General features: G+C 41.7%; 1 protein-coding gene across 2 annotated transcripts in view; it reads right to left on the bottom strand.

The window, feature by feature from the left end:
* The window catches only part of LOC134536746 (integrator complex subunit 10), a 31,233-nt gene extending 11,545 nt beyond the window's left edge, over nt 1-19,688 (bottom strand). Inside the window, exons 1-8 of one of the 2 annotated variants that reach the window (XM_063376654.1) lie at nt 19,438-19,688; nt 17,475-17,542; nt 15,983-16,110; nt 12,214-12,329; nt 10,453-10,534; nt 9,568-9,695; nt 3,797-3,912; nt 2,413-2,564 (exon numbers count right to left, since the gene is read on the bottom strand). In XM_063376654.1, coding sequence (XP_063232724.1) covers nt 2,413-2,564; nt 3,797-3,912; nt 9,568-9,695; nt 10,453-10,534; nt 12,214-12,329; nt 15,983-16,110; nt 17,475-17,542; nt 19,438-19,584 — 937 coding nt within the window. In that variant the 5' untranslated portion in view covers nt 19,585-19,688. The remainder of the gene's footprint in view (nt 1-2,412; nt 2,565-3,796; nt 3,913-9,567; nt 9,696-10,452; nt 10,535-12,213; nt 12,330-15,982; nt 16,111-17,474; nt 17,543-19,437) is intronic. The other variant, XM_063376653.1, reaches the window with a different exon arrangement.
* Nucleotides 19,689-23,649: the final 3,961 nt, after the last annotated feature.

Raw genomic sequence — 23,649 nt, 5'->3', positions numbered from 1 at the left:
GCGATTTCGGGCACACCCGCGGGTCGTCTAAACTTACGTTTTGGCACGCCTCTCCTGCCTTTCCAGGGAACCAGGCCCAGTTCAATGGCCGGACATCAACCCCGGGCTGAATTTGAGGTCACACCATCAGTCTGCGAAGGCACCGCCTCTGCCCTCTCGTGGCAAATTTGCAAGTTATTTCCCCTGGGTGTTTGAATGCCCGCTAAACGCCTCCCCCCTGGTGCCTCACGCAACAAACAGTACCCCGTAGTGCTTTTCCAAGCCACCAGAGTGCTGCACTAGACCCCTCCATAAGCCCAATGCTTTAGCAGTCGCCTCATGTGAGTCGATCACTCCTTGTTTCGGACACCCCTGAGTAGGTCACGCTGACATCGGCCAGTACCACCAACTTCGAGATGTCAAATTCAGTATTTCTCGACCACCCCCTCGGAAATCTTCGGAACCTTTCGGTCCGGAAGCTGAAGTCTCCCCTTCTCCTGTCGAAAGCCATCAGCTCATTTTAATTATGAGTCGCTGCCGCCTCGAAAAGACTTTTACTTCGCACCGCAAGAGCAGACGGACCACGCCGCATCGTCAGCAAGCCGCACATCTAGACTTCACTCCGGTCGTTGTTCTAGTTCGTAGAAATAGTCATGCTTCATTAATAAAACTTGTTTATATTTTCTAATTTTTTAAATTATGGAAACATCTGCGACAATCGCGTGTTCGCGAGCTCCGCACCCTGGCTGATGCTAGAAGCCATCTTCCTGTATGGTGAGTTTTTGACAAATTTTATTCCCAGACCATCATCGCTTTTAGTGGGCATTTTCTGCCTATTTTGCTGTCTGTGAACCAGTTCTGAACATGTTTGATTCAGACTTGTACGCAGACGGGTCCAAGGGCCGGATGCGGACCTAACAACACCACCCTCAAGTCCTTCCTCCAGCAAAATGGATGACTAAGGCGCCCAGACGCCATGTTAATAACTCAACTTAGGCCAGCAAACGGCAAACCGCCAGTCCTCCAGCTTTTTTTATGTCTTCTGTATAAACATTAAATCACTACGTTGAAAAGATCGGAACACCAGAAATTTTTCTTTTGGGACTTTAATCGCTCTAAGCACTCATGCTGGGATTGAAAAAGTTAACCTGTTTATTGTTTTTGATTCTGTTTTAATTATGTCCAATGAAACTTAATGGTAATTTTCTAATTAGGGCTGGCCTATTATTTAAATTATGTAAATTAATTTAATTTAATAATAATTTTAATATATTTGTCAATCAATTTATCAAGTTATAATTTTAATGTGAAAATAATTAAATGTTAAATAAACATAGAGGTACTTAAATCTAGACGAAATCACGCCTTTTTTTGTTCAGCCTTTTGAAATTAAAAGATCCACCAGTTACACAAGTCATCAAGAAAGAGTTGTAGTGTAACAGTGAGCAGCGCAGTTATTCTGCCCCAGATGTTCGCTGGGTCTACTGTACAGCACTGGCGGAGGATAAGAATATCTAAAAATGAACCAGCCAGAGAGAAAGCGAGAGAGAGAGAGATAGAGAGAGAGTGAGTGTGTGATTGAGAGAGATAGTGTGTGTGTGTGTGTGTGTGTTTATGTGCATGTTGACGGTTCTACCTCCCTCATCGTTGTATATGTCCCATGAACTGGCACGATACACAATTAACGCGTCCATCACGAGAGGTCTTCATAACACAACTCTGCTCAAACATGACTGTTTATGCGCAAAAATTCCCACGCAAACAACTGCACATTCCATGACAACTGCAGACATCATTGGGTGTTTTGAAGTGTGGCTTTTATATTCCTTCAGCCCCACGCAAATGTTCCGGTAACGTGAGTGCTAGTTTTCACATAAGGAACTGACAAAGAGTAGCCTGTCACCTCTCCTCCTCTCTGTTGCAAGAAGATGGGTAGCAAATATAATAAACAAAAGGGAAACACTTGTAAAAAATAGCAGTCTTCACCTTTGTCTTTTGTTAGGTAGAGCAGGAATGAGGGGAGAGGGAGATGTGGACGGAGGACTGCCGCCTTACACCCTCCCGTCGTAAACAAAGAACGACCGAAGGGCAACACTAGTGCCGTATTTCTCATGCGCCAATAAGCTGAGACACGGAACACAAAGACTTCACGTGTATCCACGGAACTCTACCGAAGACAGATGTACGGTGCAACTTTTATTCGAGGACGACCCTCACTGTGAAAAAGTCAAGATTTTCATGCCCAAAATTATGAGTGCTACACATACGCAGAAGCGACCCTTCCGAGAGTAAATACGGCATTTTAATCTCCTGGCTCGTAAGATTTATGTTCGGATTCTAGGCACTTACCGGGTGATCTGACCCATCACCGCCACGCACGCGCAGAGGAAGGAGCAAGGAAGGTAAACCAGGCAACAGCGGGGCACGGCTCACCGGAGTCCACGCTGGTGCGGTACTCGTGCAGGCAGCGCAGGAAGAACACGGTGGCAGAGTACATGATCTCCTTGAAGCTGCGGAGCTCCTCCGCTGCCGCCAGCACCTTGGCCTTCACCTTCTGTATCTTCTGCCAGTACAGCTCTTTGTTCCTGCGGCACGTCGTCACTCTCTCAGCACCATCCCTCCACACCAGTCACTTCATTCATGGCATGGCATACCTTCCCGTTATGCAGAATCAGAGGTACAAAGTCTTGTTAAATAAGAGATCCCAATAATGCATTTTTTTTTTTAAATGTACTCCTGACCTCTTTTAAAATTCATAACCATAGCTATGAAGAAGCTTATTTGTTGTTCTTTGTATAGTCTTTAAGTTCAAAGGGGTTTTGATAACAGACAATTACGAAATCACGATGACCATGAGTGAACTTCCAATAGGACGATGTCCAGCATGCCAGGAAGGTCAAAGAGAAGACAAAGATAATGTCAAGGACTAATTATCTCCTTTCTTAAGGAACAACTATGCACAAATTTTTTCCTAAAAAAAAAAAAGAAAAGAAGAAAAACGGCATGTAAATGAAAGAACCCAACATGGCACGTGATGCTAAGATGTCATACGAAAGGTTGTTTGTAAGAAAATATTTTCAAAGCCCTCTGATAAAAGATCAAATCCAAACTATAAAATTTATCAGGTCCAAAACCAGGTTTTAGTATTTTTACAAGTCTTTATTTTGCTTTTATCCAAGACATTTCATTATAAAGATTAAAATTTTGCTACGCAAATCGAATGATTCGATAGTCGACATAGCTGCTCCGGCGGCGAATTCAAGCGACAGGTGCAGAAAGTACCTGTGATACACGTCCAGAAATGGAGTTGAAAACACAATTTACATATATTTATCACGCTCTGCATTATTTTAAATAATTCTAAATTAAATTTTGTATCCGAGATTTGTATTATAAGTGTATTTACAACATGAGAACACATGAATGTACTTGTTACCGAGGTTAGATGTTACACATCTCCGGCGAGTACTGGAAGACTCGCTTGAAATATTTTTTTTATATAATTTAAATATTTTGCATTTTTTGAAAGAAATAAAGAAAATCCAAAGCCTCCACCATCCTCATTGCTGGCCTGGCTGGAAATGGAAAATTGCAAACGCCATTTTATAGTGAGTATGACAAAGCACTGAAACAACTGGAAAATAAAATAAAAATGCTTTCATCCTGGGTGAATACAGATTGGAGAATGAATGATATTTCCCTAAAACTTAATGTGACTGAGGAAATTCTATTAATTTTCCAGACTTCGAGCAAATTCCTAGTCAATTTCCTGACATCCCAGGATGGACTGCAGAGGGCCAGCGGTGGGGTCCCTCACCAGGGCTGCGAGAACATGGCGCTCGTCTCCCAGCCCAGCTTGCGCCCCACGCTGTGCACGATGAGGAACAAGTGTGCCCAGGGGTCCTCGATCCTGCTCTCCAGCTCCGGGAGGTCCTGGAACACAGCCCCGCGCCGCCTTCACACAAGCTCGGTCTGGGTCTGCTGCTGTGCAACGAGAATATGCTGGATGAGAATCTATCACAGTGGAGGCAGGGGTGCACACACGGAAGGAGGGGAGGATTGGGGATTATATATATATATATATATACACACACACACACACTAACACACAAAACCCCCCCATCAATCTTATAAAATCTATAATTATAGCTGCCCGACCCGGCTTCGCACGGCTATACTAATGGAAAAAGAATTATGCCACATCTCCCATTTACAGTAATGGTAAATAATAAAAAATTCCGTGAAAATTTATTACAATGCTGTATAATGTACCGATGGTTTCCCGACTCGTGCACGCAACATAAAACTGATGTACCCGTACTTCGCTACGGCAGTCTACAGGCAGATCACTCTTGCGCCGCTCATAATACATGCCCCTCGTTGTGGGTACGCCACTGCCGCGCGATGCCTGTTGCCATGGAGACGCAGAAGGCATGAACAATGCAAAATACTGTTCTCATGCAGACAAAGTACCCACTGTTGCCTGGTTTTAACCACCTATGCTATGGGATCTAATTTTCGGAAAATGTCATCCTGCGTAACATAAGGAACATTACTGTGAAGTTTCAAGTCTGTAAAATATATATACTTGAAAAAAAAGGGCAATTTTTGATATTTAAAGTACTTGCAAAATTTCAACGGTGATGAGGACTGCACTAACAATGAAATAGCCGTTGCCATAGAGACGAATGAAGCATCAACAAAGCAACAGCCGTTGCCATGGTGATTTCCTACCAAAAACTGGAAATAAAAAAAAAATTTAGGGGTGGACTACCCCTAACATTTAGGGGGATGAAAAATAGATGTTGGCCGATTCTCATAGATACCGGATAAGCACAAAAAATTTCATCAAAATCGGTCAAGTTGTTTCGGAGGAGTATGGCAACGAAAACTGTGACACGAGAATTTTATATATAAGACTAGCTGCCCGACCCGGCTTCGCACAGCTTTACTAATGGAAAAAAATTAAGCCACATCTCCCATTTACAGTAATGGTAAATAAAAAAAATTCAGTGAAAATTTATTACAATACTGTATAATGTACCGGAGAGAAAATGAATAGCACCGATGGTTTCCCGACTCGTGCACGCAACGTACAACTGATGTACCCGTACTTCGCTACGGCAGTCTACAGGCAGATCACTCTTGCGCCGCTCATTATACATGCCCCTCCTTGTGGGTACGCCATTGCCACGCGATGCCCGTTGCCATGGAGACGCAGAAGGCATGAACAATGCCAAATCCTGTTCTCATACGGATAAAGTACCCACTGTTGCCTGGTTTTAACCACCCATTAGATCTAATTTTCGGAAAATGTCATCCTGCGTAACATAAGGAACATTAGGGGCAGGCATATTTCGCGAAAAAATCTGCTCGGCGTCGGCGGTCCCTCTCCCACCCTCCCCCTACCCCTGCCCACTACCGCCACACCTCCCCCTCCACCCCCCAATTCCCACCACACCTCCCCCTCCCACTCCCGCCACACCTCCCCTTCCCACTACCACCACACCTCCCCCTCCACCCCCCACTACCACCACACCTCCCCCTCCCACTACCACCACACCTCCCCCTCCCACTACCACCACACCTCCCCCTCCCACTACCACTTGCAAAATTTCAACGGTAATGAGGACTGCACTAACAATGAAATAGCCGTTGCCATAGAGACGAATGAAGCATCAACAAAGCAACAGCCGTTGCCATGGTGATTTCCTACCAAAAACTGGAAATAAAAAAAAATTTAGGGGTGGACTACCCCTAACATTTAGGGGGATGAAAAATAGATGTTGGCCGATTCTCATAGATACCGGATAAGCACCAAAAATTTCATCAAAATCGGTCAAGCCGTTTCGGAGGAGTATGGCAACGAAAACTGTGACACGAGAATTTTATATATAAGATATATATATATAAGATATATATATATATATACACACACATACACACACACACACACACACACACACACACTAACACACAAAACCCCCCCATCAATCTTATAAAATCTATAATTTCCGCCAACTGATGGAAAGAATTTGAAAGCAAACAGCGAGCAAAGTGGTTCTATCTATCCCCTCCCCAAGCCTCTTTCCACAAACAACCAAAATGAAATTATCTGTACGTTCCTTAGTAAAGTGCTCTTTAATACAGCATGTTTGGGACCACAGCCGTGCTGGATTAGTGAGTTTGTTCGATCATTAAACATCAATACAGTTTTAACAGGAATACCAAAGTAAAGTTAATACCAAATATAAAGTACCGTATTTATCCGCAGAGGAGTCGCCCCTGCGTATGGATCACAGCTGTAATTGGGTCATAAAAATACAACTTTTTTGCGTAACACTCTAAACATTTTATCACTTTCTACATTTTACCCTTTAAATGGTTAAATTCACTGCCTTCCAGGATGGAACATACAGTAAGACATTTTAACATGGTAAAATCCAAAATCCAATCCAGAGAGTATCTCACATAGTAAATTATTCTACTATCAAAATCGATAGGCCTCCAAAAATAACCAAATTTTAAAATACAAATAGTTTATAATTCATATTTGATTGGAGTTGGAATACTATAACTTTGAAAAAACTATTATTAAATTGTGTACAAATATTTGACGTAGCATACCTCTTTAGTTTATAGTATATTAACGTTTAAGTCATTGTGCAATAAAAAGTACCCAGTTTAGAGGTTGTATGATATCACATAAAAATATGAATTACAATCAGAATTTTAAACACATAGGTAACAAGATTCAAATTTAATTCACTACTGTCATGGAAAACAGTAGCATAAAATTTACATGGATAGTTGAAAAAATTATTTTTGACATTTTAAAATTCAAAACAAAAATTATCTGTTTTATTACGGGTACCCATAATGGAAAAAACATATTTTGAGGTAGCCATTAAAACATGCTAGTAGCAAAATGTACATCAATAGTAACAATCGATCTACCTCCACGTGACACAGTAGCAACTTACATGCCGATTTACCTATGACAAAATATGTTGGGCCTCAAAAACCAAATAAAGAAACGTAAATGTTTCTGAATTCCAGAGAAAACTGCCAAAAATGTGTCCGTAATATTGCTGAACTAAAATACAGTTTACCTGGATGCAGTCAACAACAAAAATAAATAAATAAATAGGGTTTAAAATGTAAATATGAACTAATTTCATCACTATATTTTCCTTATATTCTACTGAAGAGGTGGTGTGGACTTACTTGGGACACACAGTCAAACAAATAATATAAAAAAATATAAATATAAAAAAAATAATTAAAAACAGATAGTGGGTAGGTGACGAGGCTGCTCTGCTGTCCCAACTGTAACCTCCTCTATCTGTTGTAATACCCCAAGTGTCTTAAAGAATAATTAAATAATAAGGTTAAAATATTTGGAAGCTTTGATAACTGGGGCCCTCAATTAATAACCATAAAAGTCAACAACAGAGGCGACACTAGGAGTAAACAAAGAAAATTTAGAGACTCCCTACGAATACTTGGGAGTAAAAGGATTGTTATTATATATTAAATAAGTAAAAACAACTGTTACGTCTATAGACTTCCTTATTTTATTAATCACTGTTCTTTTTTTTTTATAGATTAAATTTTCCTTAGTAAAGTCTGTTTTTCATTGATAAGTGATCTTATTTACATAACTCACAATTACACTTATTATATGATATTCCTTAACGTTATTTACGATAGGGCCGGCCCTGAAGGTATAACAAAAAATAAAATATTTAAAAACAAGAATGAAACTAACATTGGTAACTTTAAAGATTGTACATATAGTCCTTCCAAAACATAATATAAATTTCTTCTCCTCGAACTGCCTATTACTGTCCGCTGTCTTAACTGGGTTACACTAATCTTGGGTTCGTGAATAAAAAGATAGAATTATGCGGGTATCACCCGGGGCTGTAGGTAGACGGTGATCAAGGTAGTAGGCCTAATGATGTTGGATTCTGCGCAGGAACCGACTCCAGAGGTTCTGGCAGAGGATTTTGGTTGCCCCAAACTTGGAACCCTGTCTGAAACAAAAGTCCAAATTCCAAAGAATTAGACCTGTTTCCAGACAGTATACTTAAATGGCGCAAAAGGCCAATAGAGGGAAATTAACGGGGGGGGGGGGGGGGGGGGGGGATGACGTCAAGACTTACCAAAACAGGGTGTTGGTCCTGGCGCTCAGGAGAGGGCGTCTCGTCTCCGCAAACTCGAACCACGATTCGCGGTAGCCACGGAAGTCATCCTGATTAATTAAAAAAATAATTTATATAAAAATACTAAGTTTCTCTACTTTCAACTAAACTACTGACTGGTTAATAATTTTAGCTAGGGACTCCATCCCTTTTGTCTGAGAAGACTACATAATATACGATGTCGATGATTCGCAGAAGATCGCAGATACAAACGGTACCAGTCAGTCAGGAGGCGCGCACCGAAGTAAGTTCAGAGCGGGATATCACCAGAATATCATAAGCGCGGGGTCTCTAGAGAATGGGAGGGGGGTTAGGCTCTGAGCCGAAAATTACCGAGCCCACCCGAAGGTGTCCAGCATAAAAAAATTAGATCTTACTGGAGTGACTGCGCGACTGAGGCGCTATCTTTTGGTGGCGAGAGGAAGTACTAATAAATCGACTTGTGACCGACGAGAGTGTCAAGCTAGGGGGTAATGGAGTAACCAGTGGTGCCACCTAGCGGCCTGAGACATAAGGAGGGGAGAGAGGTTGTCGTTACCTCCGCGCGAGCGCGGTAGTGTCGGCGCTGCCGACGCCTCACAAGTGGCATTAGTTACCACAGCCGTCGCTAGGTGTCGTTAAGGTGCAGAATCGTAACTGCGGCTGTCAAGCCTGAGATGGCCTTGGCTTCGGTTAACGCACCCGAGCGGTCGTCGCTCCTAGCCACTTCTGAGAAGAGAGGGTGGGTGAGCAGGCGGGGGGTGGCTTCAAAAAACGCATGGTCTGTGGGACGCAAGGCCCACGGGATCCTCCTGTCGTGTCTTGCTGCTAGTGAACCTTATACCGATTCGTGACAGAGTTAGCAGGGCTCAGCACTGCTTCACAAGCTGCTCTTAGCAAAAGGTAGTCCCGCGAAGAAATAACGTTACCGGCCCCGACGTGCCTGGAGGCGGGAGAAATATTAGCCAGAATGCTAGCCTAGCATGAGGCTGGGAAAGAAAATCAGCTCGCCTCTGAGAACAGAGGCTGAGGGCCTGGCCGTAAAGAAAATAAGATGAGAGAAAAAAAAAATATTTCCAAAAATATTTAAGATTACAAAATTTTTAAATAAAACGTGCCTAAATCCCTAATACACGGCACACTGTCTATCACCAAGCTAGAAATATGTAGGTACTGATGTTACGTGACGAACAGAATAATTTTGGCATATTATGAGTTTTTTATTTTATTGTTTAAAATAATAGTTTCTTTGTCCACGTTCTCTTTTACATTCTACTCTGTTTGGATGCACTGAAATATGTGTGAAATAGTTGTCTCCTACAGAGCCAGTCATCAAAGACATTCTACTCTGTTTGTATGTATGAAACAAGGAATAAGAAAGGAAAGCAAGACACCTGCTCACCTGGATGACCTTGTTGGGCGACATGACGTAGCACAGCAGGAACTCCACGGCCTTGTTGAGAAGCCGGAACAGCTGCTTGGCGGGCAGGACGACGGAGGACGACCCCAGCAGCGGCAGCAGGTCGCACACTGGAACCAATCACGCGCCTCCACTGCAAGGGCCACGCATCTCACCACTTACGTATCACGCGATGGACGGGGGTGCATTTTTTGGAAAACCAGTTTTCAAAACAGACACGGTGAAATTTCACCACAGTGTGTCTGGAAAAAATTGTAGTTTCGGTGCTTATTCATTATTAAACTAATCAGCTAGTAGATGCGTTTCATCTTATTGGGATATGTAAAAACATATATTTCAAAATGAGGTACTTTATAATGAAGTTCCGCTGTATTCTCATATAATTACTTAATTACAAAGTCTAACATGATCTTAAATTATAACTAACAATGGTTTGTGTACTGTTAGTATTAGCAATAGGCATTACTCATGAAAATATTTTTTAACCCCCAAAACGTACTACGTAAATATTTGTTCTTGCAGGCCTGCTAGGTAGGTTTTGAGCACCGGCTGTACTGGTCTGTTTTAAAAGCTTCGATAAGGAGAGGTGCTCACTCGCCTACACAATAGTGTAGCAAGGTGACAACCAAGACTTTATCGTAACGTGCCAGCATCGTATTTGACAGCCTCCGTAACAACTTACTCTGTACTGTTCTCAGATGTCGGTGAGTTTATCTGTGGACGTATGAGATGTATCAGTTGTAACATGTTCATTTTTTTCAGAACTCAAAACATTACAAAACTGATATTTCTTAGAATTTAGTATAGTCCATAGAAATGCCCCACTATGAGTGAAGACTTCGAGAAGGACTTTGGAAGCAGACTCACCCAGGAGTTTGCGGTAGCAGTTGATGGAATTCTTATGATGGCTGTGCTTCTCTGCTGTGAGGAGTGTTTCCAGCAACTTGGGCTGTCAAGGAACACACAAGTAGAAGACATGTACATATAACATTTACATGATATCTGATATGATATGATAACACTTACTCCACTTGTTAACAGCACCATTTCCTTAATTAACCCCATAGCATAACCCAAATTGTATCAAAATATTAAAAAGTTTAAACAATTTTTGTGACACTATAAGAACTCAAGGTCTGTGGATTTCATACAAGGTCAGTGGAATTATTGCAGAGAAGAAAATTTGCTTGAAGTCCAGTCTGTGATGAGGGATCTCTACAGATCTTATTTACTCTATATACAGATATTCTTTGACTGAACTTTATACGACTTTATGGTGGCCAGTGTTAGCAGCCAGGCTGAGCTGAATGGTAGTGGGGATTGACAGTTCCTAGAAGCGACACGCAAGAGGGGTGAGTGCTGTCATCTGAAGAAAGGAAAACGTGTGACGTCACGAAACGAGTTAAGTTGATACGGTGGTGGATGAGACTAGTCAGTAGGCCACTGAGAACAGACGGCTTAAAGTCACTCAGGAAGCAGTATACAGAAGGTCAGATAAACTTACCGGCAACGAGAGAGAGTCACGCAATGACAGAAACCGGAGGTGGCACGAGACAATTCGGATGATGGGCAAGTGGTTAATGGAATTAGCCAACAAGTGATCTATAGTTGACGGTTACGGCAGTGAACGAGAGAGGCGGGTGGCATGGCTATGTCGATGGTGACAAATGTAACTATTTGAGCACCATGTCTTCAGAAATGTTTGTGGGGTGCAAAGAAGCAAGGTTCAAGACATCACACGCCTCAAAATTACAAATAACGACGGCAACCGCCGGGTGGTGGTGGCATGGTTTCCAGGACAGGCAAACCTGCAGGTAATGTCTGTCGATAAACCAAGTAAGTGATCTACAATATTGACAGTGTTCCCAGATCAGCTACCTTCTACGATTAGACAGCAATCTACATGCAAACGGCCAGCTAGGGCATCAAGCATTGATACCCCACTCAATCAGTTTCCTTTAAATTCAGTCTTTAAACTTTATATTTTGAAGAAAATATAAACAATGGCAACAAGAAGCAGAAGTAACATACATGATCAAAACCTCTTGAAGTTCATACCCCAAACTCAGGAGTTAACTTGGACATGACTAACATATATTAATGCGCACCTTGAATGCTGTTTCGTAAAGACTATAGTATTTTATTAGTTTTAAAAAATAGTAATTTTAAAATGCAGTTAAGTTTAAACCACGCTACAATTTACTATGTCATTACAATGTGTGTTATATTTCATAATTCTGCATAATATTTTATTAAAATGCACGAGTATAGTTTCAGACTGAATTCTTCCCTCACAGCCTGGCTGCCGTGTGATGCTAAAACATTGTTTTTGTTCATAATTAGTATAATTTCAAGTATTTCCAGTGTGTGGTAAAACCATCATGTTACAGTACAGCCATGCCGGGTTAGCGATTTTGCAGTATTATCTGTCAATATAGTTATAATGGAAATACCAAATGTTAAATGTTAAATGTGAGCCACAAAAAAACAGGAAACACTGTACTGAAATGAAAACAGACAGTAAAAAGTTCACGAGCAGAAACCGCAAGCGACTCGACTGGTGTTGGACTGGAGAGTGGGCATGGATTGAAAACCTGTCACTGCACTCAGCGACAGTGGTGCTCGTACCCCGTGGGTGGCGACGGTCTGCGGGAAGCGCTGCAGCAGCAGGAGCAGCAGGCGGCAGTGCTCCATGGCATCCTCGCTGCGGTCCGCCGTCACCACCAGCAGCTTCTGCTGCACCTCTGCAGCACACACACACACACGTCATCACACCACACCCCACAGTGCTTCACGCTTCCGAGTTCTCGCTACTGGTCATCTGCATCACCGCCATTTCATCTAGCAGCTGTTTATTCTTTTATGAAACGTCATGTCGAACATTCATCACATCACTTAAGGCTCCGTCTCATAACACGTTGGTTATTTCGTTAATTTATTTATTTATTATTTGTACTATGCACAACAACAGTCGAGGGACTTTCAGGATGTGTTAAGTCGTGCACAACATGAAAACAATCAACACATATATACACGTGTAGACAATGCAATCCACGAAGCACAAATATGTAGCGCTGCTTGCAAGTATGCTCTGTCTGCAGGCAGGCACCACCTGCAGGAAGATGACACTTACAGGCAGGAACTGCTTACAGGACACACACAATGGACAAACGACAAATAAACACATCAAAAACCTTTCTACAATTATCAGCTAAAATTAACATAAAATTTTATGATGCTTACATAACTTATGTCATTCTCATGTCATTATAGTGGAAGGTCTTAAGTCAGCATATTCGGGACAGCGGTCATTCCGGATCAGTGATTTTGACAGATTATTAAACATAAACACAGTTTTAACAAGAATGCCAAAGAAAAATTAATATACAGTATAATGGCATTTTTAACTAGTTGTAATAAGCTGCTATACATAAATTTAAAAAAAAAAAACAGATGAGCATTACTGTTTAAAGAGTCTGATATCTTGTTGCGTCTGTGATTCAGATATATTCTTTGAAAAATCGTAATGAATGTAACCCGCTAGACAGCAGGAAACACTTTAATGAAATGAAAACCTACTGTTAAGATAAACAAACTATAAACAAATTTAAAATGCTGGTAGCACAATAATGCAACCTGGCAGAGGCTACCAGCTAAAACAATATGAAAATGTATGAACACCAATAGCTTATTGGTGTCAGATTACAGAATATGCCGAGACATTTAATTTAATTTTTTTTTTCTGTAAATCTATCAATGTGTTTTATGTTTCATCTTATATTTTCTAAATAGCTATTTTCTAAATGCAATTCAGTTACAATAATTTGAACTTCAATAATCCGAAAGTACGCTTAATCCTAAGCTGAAAGTAACGACTGTGCCTGACTGTGACAAAGGGAGCCAATGCTAAAAACAGACTTGTTCGGTCAGTTGTACCGCCTTCCTCCATCACCTATTAAGCTATTATTAGAAAAACTTACACTATTGTAATACGCAACGTTCCACTCTTTTATCATCCATTGCGTTCCGTCATTTGGTTAAGTAATAACACATTATTATGTAATTTAAGATTTATTTTAAGCAAGATTTCGCTTAATCCAAACATTTTGTAATTCACAAAAAGGTCGGGTTACAATCATTTTGGATTATCAGGACTCCATGGTATTATATAATAGCAATAAAAAGTCACGTGTGACACTGGGCCATTAGGGCGTAAGTTGAGTAAATTACATCGACCTACGTATTTTAATAGGTGCCACCATGTGGTTAAGAGCGACAAAGACCCAGCTATGACTCTTAGCCCAAGTGGGGGGAAAAGAGATGTGGCTCCTTTCAGTAATGCTTTGTGCAACAGATATGGTCCACTCTCAGCATCTGACACATTACCTACCAAGCTGCTCCAAATGACTCTACACTTCCACGCACTCCTACAAGGTCAAAGAGACACACATGGTTCCAGCAACATTTACTTATTACACGTTTCATGCTTCCGCAGTTAATACAGAGCAAACTAATAAGACAGTAGATAAAAACGCCCTGCGGCATAAATCAGTTTAACTGAAGACCAGCGTTCCCACATGGCTGACGGTCTCATCGCATAGGTTTCAGAGTCCCATTTAAAGGTTACAATTAAAATTAATTAAACAGTCAGCCTCCCGAGATGGGTCCCGAGTATGTACGGAAATGTTTAAGAGAATTTAATGTGAATCAGAAGAAGTTATCTTTAATAGTGCGAAACGCTGATATCCTAGGGAACTGAAAGAATTCAGCTTCAGACTGAGAGCTGGCCTCACAGCATGCTGGACGGGAATCCTACACCCAGACAACATGACCATTAAGTCGTTCAAAAATCGTGCCACCAACTTATTGAGAAGAAAATATATTTACTGTAAGTCCTTAAATAGAATAAAACTTTTAAAAGGATTTACCATGGATAATTAAATTTTCTAAATATCACCCGCTTCACGCGGTCTCTGCTCTCCTTCAGAGAAGTTTGTGTCTGTTCTCTTTGCTGCATTAATTATGACAAACAAAAAGGCATTGAGACTTATGACTGAGCCTGTAAGAAAACATAACACTAGGGTAAAAAGAGAAGAACATACAATTATATTTATTTATTAAATCTTTGAGGGTACGAGGCACTGACTCTAATATGCTTTACCCCACTCCCTCCCCTTTCTACCACTCGGGTGAAAACGCGCAGTTAAACACGGCCTAGCACACACATCACACACTGATGTACAGTGATAGTGGAATTGCATCGGGCTTCACGGGGCGTCAAGTGATCGTAATTAGCATTACTTGTGTGGCTTTTACAACTTGAAAATAACATTTCTGGTGAGAAAATTTGAGACCCAATGATAAATGCAAGGGTGCTATTATGATAAATTAACAGGAAAAGCTATTAATTAACAGAAATAACCAAATGAGTGAGACCGAGCCCTAATGGGTTCTTTTTAACCATTTGCCTTTAATTTGGCAAAATAAAAAGTGTTATTTTACATATACATAATCTAAAAGAAATATCATAAATTATAAAAATAAAGTAGTTCTTGAAACACAACTGTGGAAGAAAAACGTATCTAGTACAAAGAATTTCAAAGGGGATGCATCTCAATTTCCTTTCCCCCTGGATAAACACAAATCTGATACCCGCTGACTGTTTTCTTTTACAAAGGAAAGTGTTAAAACATGAAACTACTTAACCTGATATGTTGTCAAATGGAATAGGTTTCTAAAACAGAGTCACATTTCGTGCAGTTACTGACAAGAATGACAGTCAGAAAATGACAGCTTGAATGCATTATACAATACCTACTTAACAAACCAGGAATCACATTTGAAAATCTGGGGTCAAAATTCCATGAAACCAAGAAAATCATCAGCAAATTTACTACTGTAGTAATCAAAATACCAATTTCTTTTTTTTTTCAAATTCTTAATCCGGCATTTAATCACGTTTTCACACGGAAGTAACTAATGCTTGAGAACACACGATAAATCTTTGTGGAACAATGTAACTGTAAGTGATGTCAACCTGCACTCCGATGCTGTGAACTATGTCTCGTCACTGGACCGTGGCACGCCCAGGGGCGTAGCCAGGGGGGGGGGGAGGTTCAGGGGTTCAAATCATCCCCTTAGCAGCAAATCTTTAATTAATTTCTTATTCATCACTCAAACAAATTTCATATTAAAATTAATAAAAATTTTACCATTACAATATTTAAATTTAAGTACCGAAAACTGCTAAAATAGCACTATTTTACACCTTAAAATCCTAATTTTCCCGGGGGAGGACCCCCCTCTGTAATACAGGGGGGGGGCATGCTTCTTAACACCCCCCATACACAAATCCTGACTACGCCGCTAGGCACGCCGCTGGCTGGCTGGTCCTCACCTGGCAGAAGGAACCCAAACATGTCGCGCAGGAAGTTGCAGTTGGGTTCGAAGCTGCCGGAGCGAAGGGCAGCGGTCAGAGCGTCCACTTCCTCCCACAGCTCTGGTCTGTTGGGGAACTTCTCGAAACTGTCAAACAGAACTCGGACTCGAATGGACAAGATTCACTACCTAGCTGCTGGAAACTGCAGTACCAGCAAAAAAAAAACTAATCATATTTTTAATAACATGTCTTACAATCCTTTCATGTCCTCAAACGATTTTCACTCTTATCATTGCAACAGTTTCTTAACTGCTAGAATTCAGCTGACCCGACGATGAAAACAAATCTAATAGCTGATTGTTAATTGCTTTCATTAATTTTGCACCAACCAGCCAACAATGCTATTTCAAAAATTTTATTTTTTTAAATGTATATAAAGTAGGTGGTGTAAATTTTTTGAGTGTAACAAGTCTTCGTAAAGTCTCGGCACTTTCTAATTGGTAGTCCTCTTGTAGCTGTATGCCTGGAATGAGGATGTCTGAATCACATACATGCGTGTCCCCAGGATAGAGAGGATAGTACAAGTGCTTACCAACATTTCTTTTTCCAGGTATAAGAAGTGTGCATAAAATATATGCAGCAACTTCGGTCCCGTGGGAAGTGTCCCTAATGGAGACCTGGAGCTCACAGGCGCCGAGTCAGAGTCATCGTTCAGCACCCTGGAGGGGATGACCCGTGGTAGATGTGAACATGGTGAAGATGATTATCATTATCATTTAGAAGATGATGAATATGATGATGACAATGAAGATTTGATGATGGTGAAGATGTAATTTATGAAGATGATGAATTTGTTTATGAGGTCTGACATGGTCCAGGGGGTTCAAACCCCCCCCCCCCCCCCCCCAAATAAAGGCAAGAATATTATGAACACTCGTGTTATTCGAAACTCATTTTCTGAAGTTTCACACCGAGCGACGAGAGAGAACGTCACCAAGCAGCCCAATTGGTAAGTTAACGTAAACAAATTTGATTTGCAGTGGTTGGTTCATGAATGTCCACTACAACATCCACATCGACCCGGAGAATGTGGTTACTGAATTTGCCAAAAAAAATAGAAGAATTCAGTAAAAAAAATTGTAAGCTTAAAAAAGGTTATTATAAACAATTATTTTTTGGTGTTTATGCAGTTTTTCTTAAAAATATCTAGAAGAACCCCCCCCCCCCCCCCCCCCAAAATCCTGGGTACGCCTATGTCCAGGGCTACGCCCACTCGAGGCTGACGCATCGCCCCCTCCCACCTTACCCATAACCTCCCCTGCTCTATCTACTTGTGCGTGTCGCAGCGAGCTCCACTAAGCGGGCGAGACACACCAAGGCGAAGGACAGGCCTGTCTGTATGACCGTGGCACCGGACATACCGGGTTAAAGAGCTCTCAGTGTGCCAAAATTACATGCAACAAACATAAAAATTTAAATTTAAAAAAAAAAAACTATCTACAATACTCACACCTCGCTGAAACATTTAGCTGCTTCTTCTGGGTTCTGTATGCTCTTCTCCAGGTTATAAGCCTCAAACTGGAATCAAATATGTGGCTTGTTTGTCAGCAAGAATGTATGAATACTAACAGTTGAAAAAAAAAAATCACACATTCCTTGAATAACAGTTACAAAATAAACACTTCTAACGTAAGGTTGAGTGCCCACATATCAAAAAATAACTTAAAACTATTTTGTAAACTTTGATTAAAGCATAAAAAAAATTCTCCTCAAAGCCTTTTTGTCAAGCATTAAGGACAGCAGTAGTCTGTTGGTTGTGCCTGTAAGGCATCATTTGTATACGGTTAGTTAGGTTAGGCCAGGTACATTTAAAAAAAAGTATTTCAAACCCATAATAATTAATTTTGTTGATCTAACCTAACCAACCTTTCACTTCCATTATTATTGGACTTATTTTATACTTTTCTTAAGGATGTTAGACATAATTTATAAGTATAGAAAAAGGCAAAATGCAACAAATATAGCTGACCTGACCTAAAAAAATTTACATATCCCTTATGGTTTGTCATATTTCTATACCTGAATTTTAGATTCTACCCCAAAATTTCCATTGACATCCAAACACAATTTTTTTTTTTAAATAGTCATCTATATGCATAAAAATTTATGTCTTTTTTTAGTTTCTTACAATGGTGCTGCTAAAGTCATAAGTTACCAAAAAAAACTTTTTTTGTGATTTTTTGTTTTCTTTTTAAAACATATGACTGCTCTCATAACAAATTACCAAATGATAATATTTTAATTACAATTAGCTTCTGTTACTGTACAAATATGATATTCCTGGTATCAGACATTTTAAGGATGATGAGTTCTATATTTCAAGACACTATTTATATAAGATCCAGTCAAACAATGAATAAATAAGGTAAGTAACACATCCAAAAAAAAAAAATATTCAAATACAAAACTGGAAATGCATTTTTTTTTATTTCCTGACAATGTTTTTGATAATCTCTGTAAAACAGCCAAACTATTGTATTATTTCATTACCTGAGGCCAAATTACTTTCCAATAAGTAGCATGTTCATGCAGCAATAAGGTTTCGATCACGAATACAGTGAAACCCCTATCGTCCGCCCTCGGCCGATCCGCCACTCCGGTCAATCCAACCGTGCTCGAGCAAAACTTCTCCAGACTCGTCGATGACTCACCACCCGTCGCGCCATTGTTTGGTTGCTTTTATTGCTCTGACATCACTCATATCGTTTCTATCATGTGTGGTTTTTGTACTGTACTGTGCAGTATTTAGTGCTTACGGTTCGTTGGTTTTATTACAGTGTTCTTCTGTATTCGTTACAGTTCCAGAAAGAAGGCCTCCTCGGGAGTTCCAACAGGCTGAGTTAAGTGAAGTACAAGTTCAGTGAGTCACAATGCGGAGACAGACTGCATATATGGCCCAGTGGTGCAAGACTGTGTGTGTGTGGACAGGTACAAGGTAGGGAGCAACCTAGCTCCAGTGCGGAATGTGGACTGTAGACTACACAGACATCCAAAGATAGGTGAATATTTAATGTAAAAAAATAAATGCAATGTTTATATAATAAAATATTTGATGAAATTGAACCAGACAAAAAATTTTGGTATGAAATTAAGGTAACACAAACGAAAGGGGTGAAAACTAGCATTACATATTGCTTGATTACTCTTTAGTAGAAGAAAAACATTTTTGAAGTATTCCAGAATTCACATGATGGTTGCAGGGGTATTAATATTTCAATTCACCACACATTTAGTTCTTTCCACTAGTTATATAAATTCAGTACACTAAAAACTAAACCCTAAAATACTTAAGATAAAAGATTTAAATTCATAGTACTCATTCCACAGTGCAAATAATATTATATTTATTTAGTACAAGTTTAAACTGGCCAAAAGACGTACACAAGAGTAGGTGATCAAAACGTCTGTCATACCTGAACAACAAAATTATCCGGAAAGAGCGTTCTTGCTGTAACAATCCATACTTTCGCACATGCTGTATCGGTTTTTAAGAAATGTTTAGCTCGGGATATAACGTACTCTGAATCTGTTGCATTATTCTTTTCATCCTGTAAAGCCATAACCTAAAAGAATTGTTGTTTAAATAATAAAACCATGGATTTTATAACTTCATAAATATAACAACACTTTTCAAAATTCACACTCGAATCGTAAGCGTTCGATTAGGCGATTCTTTTCTACTCGTGCTAATTTTATGTTCGATAAACAGTGACTGCCATATTTCCAGAAATTTTGACGTCGACCCAAGTGTTTCCCCGTCTCCTTCAGGCCGTTATGCCTCGCCAGCGCCATCTCTTGCATGTGTTGTGCGACGCAAGTGACGGTGACGTGTGACGTTGTGTTTCTTTACAGGATTTGACTTATTATTTTATTGTAAATACATATTTGTTTTACGTTTTGAACATATTTTGCGTATATTTTTATTATAATTAATTTTGTATTGAAGGTTTGTGTATTTGTATATGTTTTAATTTTTCACCAGGCACCAAGGCCGTGGCTTCCGCCTGTGACCAATCAGCGTATTCCGCGGGCTCACGGAGAAGGTGAGGAGACGCGGGCGCTCAGGAGCGGCAGGGGAGTGGGAGTTAGTCGTTCCCAGGACTCGGCAGACAGCGCTCACGCTAGGGTCATCGCTCCGCGCTAGTGGGAGGCAGTCGTGGACCCGGCACGAGAGGCGACGGACGTGTTGGTGACGCCGCTCCGGGACGGTGAGAGAAACGGGCATGGTATTAACAGTGGTTCTAGACTTTGCCGTGCGAAGACGTTTATTTTCAACTTGGCAGTCGAGCTTGTTAATTTGCTATTCAGTCACGAGCTCTCATCGTACTATTTTCACGTATGTGTGTTCTGTTCTCAATTCTGGCGAGTCGCGGTTCATTTCTGCAAACTGGTCATTCGCCGTCATAGGTTCTATGCTTTTCATCTCTTCCTGGCCAGGGTAGTGTACAGTCAGACAGACATTCTATCGCGCGCGGGTCATAAGAATTCAATTCTTTACTGTGGGAGTAATAGTCATCACGGGCGGGACGTCCTGTAATTTTCTTAACCAGATTAGTGCGCGGAACCGGCTTTTGACCCACAGAGAAATAGTCACAGGCGGAAACGCGGCAGCCCCATGTAAAGTGTTCAGCGTCTTGAGTATAAAGGACCATCAAACTTTATTTGAGTTGTTCTCATTTCATCTCTGGAGACTAAGTCCCTCGGCCACGCAGCCCGAACCCCCCTTTACCGAACCCTGAGTAGCCGGCAGAACAGCAGCATTGTCAGGGACTAGTCGATCAGACCACGACAATTTTTGTAGCGAATTTGTTATGTTGAGAAGTTACATATTGAGTGATATAAATAAAATTGAGTGTAATCTCAAAAGACAATACTTGACACCGTCCCCGCTGCCTGTTTTAGAATTAGTGGATTTAGGTTGTTGAAGTTGACGCCGTCGTCGGTGCTCCCTCTGAGAGCACAGGCCATTATGTGTCCTCAACACCTGATCAGTGCCGCGCCTCGAACGCGCCCGCGCGCACAACATAGTGCAGTGCCCCGAACGGCGTGACGTCAGTCACGGCCCCCTACGTGTGCAAAGCGCCCGGCCGGGTGTGGCACTGCGCAAGAGTATTAATTATTCATGCATTTGATAAGAGAAACAGAAACTCATAAGTATAAATTCATTAATAATTAATGTTAATTTAATAATCATTTTATAAAGTGTTATCATTCACAAAACTGGCCGAAATCATCTTCCCGCGCTCCGCAGTTTCCCGCGGAATTTCCCCCCTCCCTGGCCACGGTGGCCAGGGAGGTTAGTCAGTCGCCATCCAGCACTCGCCCGGGCCGGCAGCCCACGCACGGGGAACTCTCAACTTTCGCGCCAACATCACCAGTAACTACAATAGGTAATTATAGCCAAATCGTTTTAATTCAGCTCCCCGGTCGGCCCGAATCGACCGTTCGAGACCCCGCGCGGTCCTTCAATAAAATGTGCAGTCCGCCACAGGACTTTTTGTGTAATACGTAATTGATTAGGTGGCCCATCGTGGCACCTGCGCCTCACGCTGTAAAGTCCCACATCGGGAACTAGTTCATCGCCCCCGCAGGGCAGCACTACGCCAAATGCGAATCTAAACTTCCGGACGAGTCATTAACTGGGACGTGCCACGGTCACGTGTGTGATATCCTGCAGGATTCCACCGCGCCCGTACCCAGCATAACGTGGCCCTCGCCACCCTGCGGAGTAGCCGCGATTAGTTAACCAGCTGAGTGGAACACTTTACCTAGACCCGAACACGGGACTAATCGCAGTGACTATTGTGTAATGTTTGATTTTAAGTAATTTTGTGTAAACATCCACCCCACGCATTTCACGTTGCGTGCCGCGGACATCCACCGAGGAATGAACAGACTTATCGCCTACCAGAGCCTCTCACTCGCAAATCGCCGGGAATAGCCCCTATCAACGTACTTGCCACCGGGCTACCGTGTGGCCATAACAAGTCCGCCAATAGAGGGTGGCGTGCGTGGAGCTTAGGTTGACGATGAAGCGGCCAGTTACGTGAGCGTGTAACGTGTAAAGTGTGCGACGGAATAAACCAGCTAAAAGTACGTGTGTGTTTTTATTAATGAGGTGTCCTGGGAGGCCAAAACAGCCCGGGGAGTCCTTTGTCGACGCGTCCCTGCCTGCAGCCATGGAGCCAGGAACCCTGCCCTTGAGACACAAAATTAAGTAAACAGTTTAAATTCACGTAAAATTCAGATCAGGCAACGGGGACGGCATCAAAGTTTAGAATTTTGACTCTAGGGTGGAGTTCTTTGCCTCGTGGCTGCTGGCAGGGACACGTCGACAAAGGACTCCCCGGGCTGTTTAGGCCACCCAGGACGCCGTTACGATTAAAAAGAACATGTGAATCTAACTGGATTTATTCGTACGTCACACGATACATTATGTCACCTGATGCATGACGTCGTCACATAACTGGCCATATCATCGTCTACCTTTTAATCTCCGCACACTCAGCGCTCGAATGGCGTCATTGTTTCATGGCTTGCGGAACTCCTCGGAAATAGCCCACCGAGGGTTGTAGGTTTGTAGGCTATCCTGAGACTAGCGGTAGTGGAGATGATGGTGCATGATGCGTCTGGAGGCTGTGAGTAATGATGCGCCAGACGGCGAAACAAAGGAATGACTATGACTAACTAATTATAAATTGACCTAGGTGAATAATGGAGTTAGAAAATTTACATGGCGGCTATCCCCGCATGTTCTTCACATATGTAGGGAACACACGTGGCTGATAGCTGGAGCTAAGACTAGAATTAATACCGTAGGATAAAATCTCACATGAAAGCGTTCTTCCGAACAGGAAGAATCTGATACAGACATATAGTTCAGATTAGATTAACATAATTACCAGGGTTCGTCCTCTTAGTGGCGTGGAGGCCACGAATGCTGGGTGCGGGCGCGGCGGTACCGGGGCACGGAAAACTCGCACGTGACCGCAGCACGTCCCAGGAACTGATTCGGTAGGAAATGTCACTGTACGCGTTTAGCTCTAGTCCGCCCCGCGTGGACAAAGTTCAACCTCCTGGCAGAGGTATTACAGCGTAAAGTGCGGGCACATCAGTGTGATGCCCTTGTCATGTCCACTATTTTGGCCTCGGCTGGTATGATAGCACAAGCCCCAAGTGCGCCACCCATCCTACATAATCTATGGGGAGGAAAGTTAGTTCGCCACCCGCCCCTAGATGGCAGACAAGGGGAATGTAAATTAAGGAAACTTTGTCTACCTGCCCAGCCTAATTCAGGACAAATATGTAAAGACCCAGTATTGTAACAAGAAGCCTTTACATTATACCAGTGAATGTCAATAATATTGTAATTCGAATATGTATGCACAGGAAGGGTACAGATGTGCCCTCCCTGATGAATATGTACATACCTTGTATATTTACTCTGGCTTAGCTAAGCCTGGCAGAAAGCTCTTCCTAGTAATTCTAGGTAACAAAAAGTGGCAAGAATACTTGAGCAGTATTCTTAGGCAGCAACCTCTCTGGAGGACGGCTTCTACCCCTACCTTCCCTGGTAGGCAGCGACCTCTCTGGAGGACCGATTCTCCTTCCTACCTCTCCCTGCT

The sequence above is a fragment of the Bacillus rossius genome, chromosome 11 (genome assembly GCF_032445375.1).
Source record: "Bacillus rossius redtenbacheri isolate Brsri chromosome 11, Brsri_v3, whole genome shotgun sequence".
NCBI classification, from domain to species: domain Eukaryota; kingdom Metazoa; phylum Arthropoda; class Insecta; order Phasmatodea; family Bacillidae; genus Bacillus; species Bacillus rossius.
This window is presented reverse-complemented; position numbering and strand designations above follow the sequence as displayed.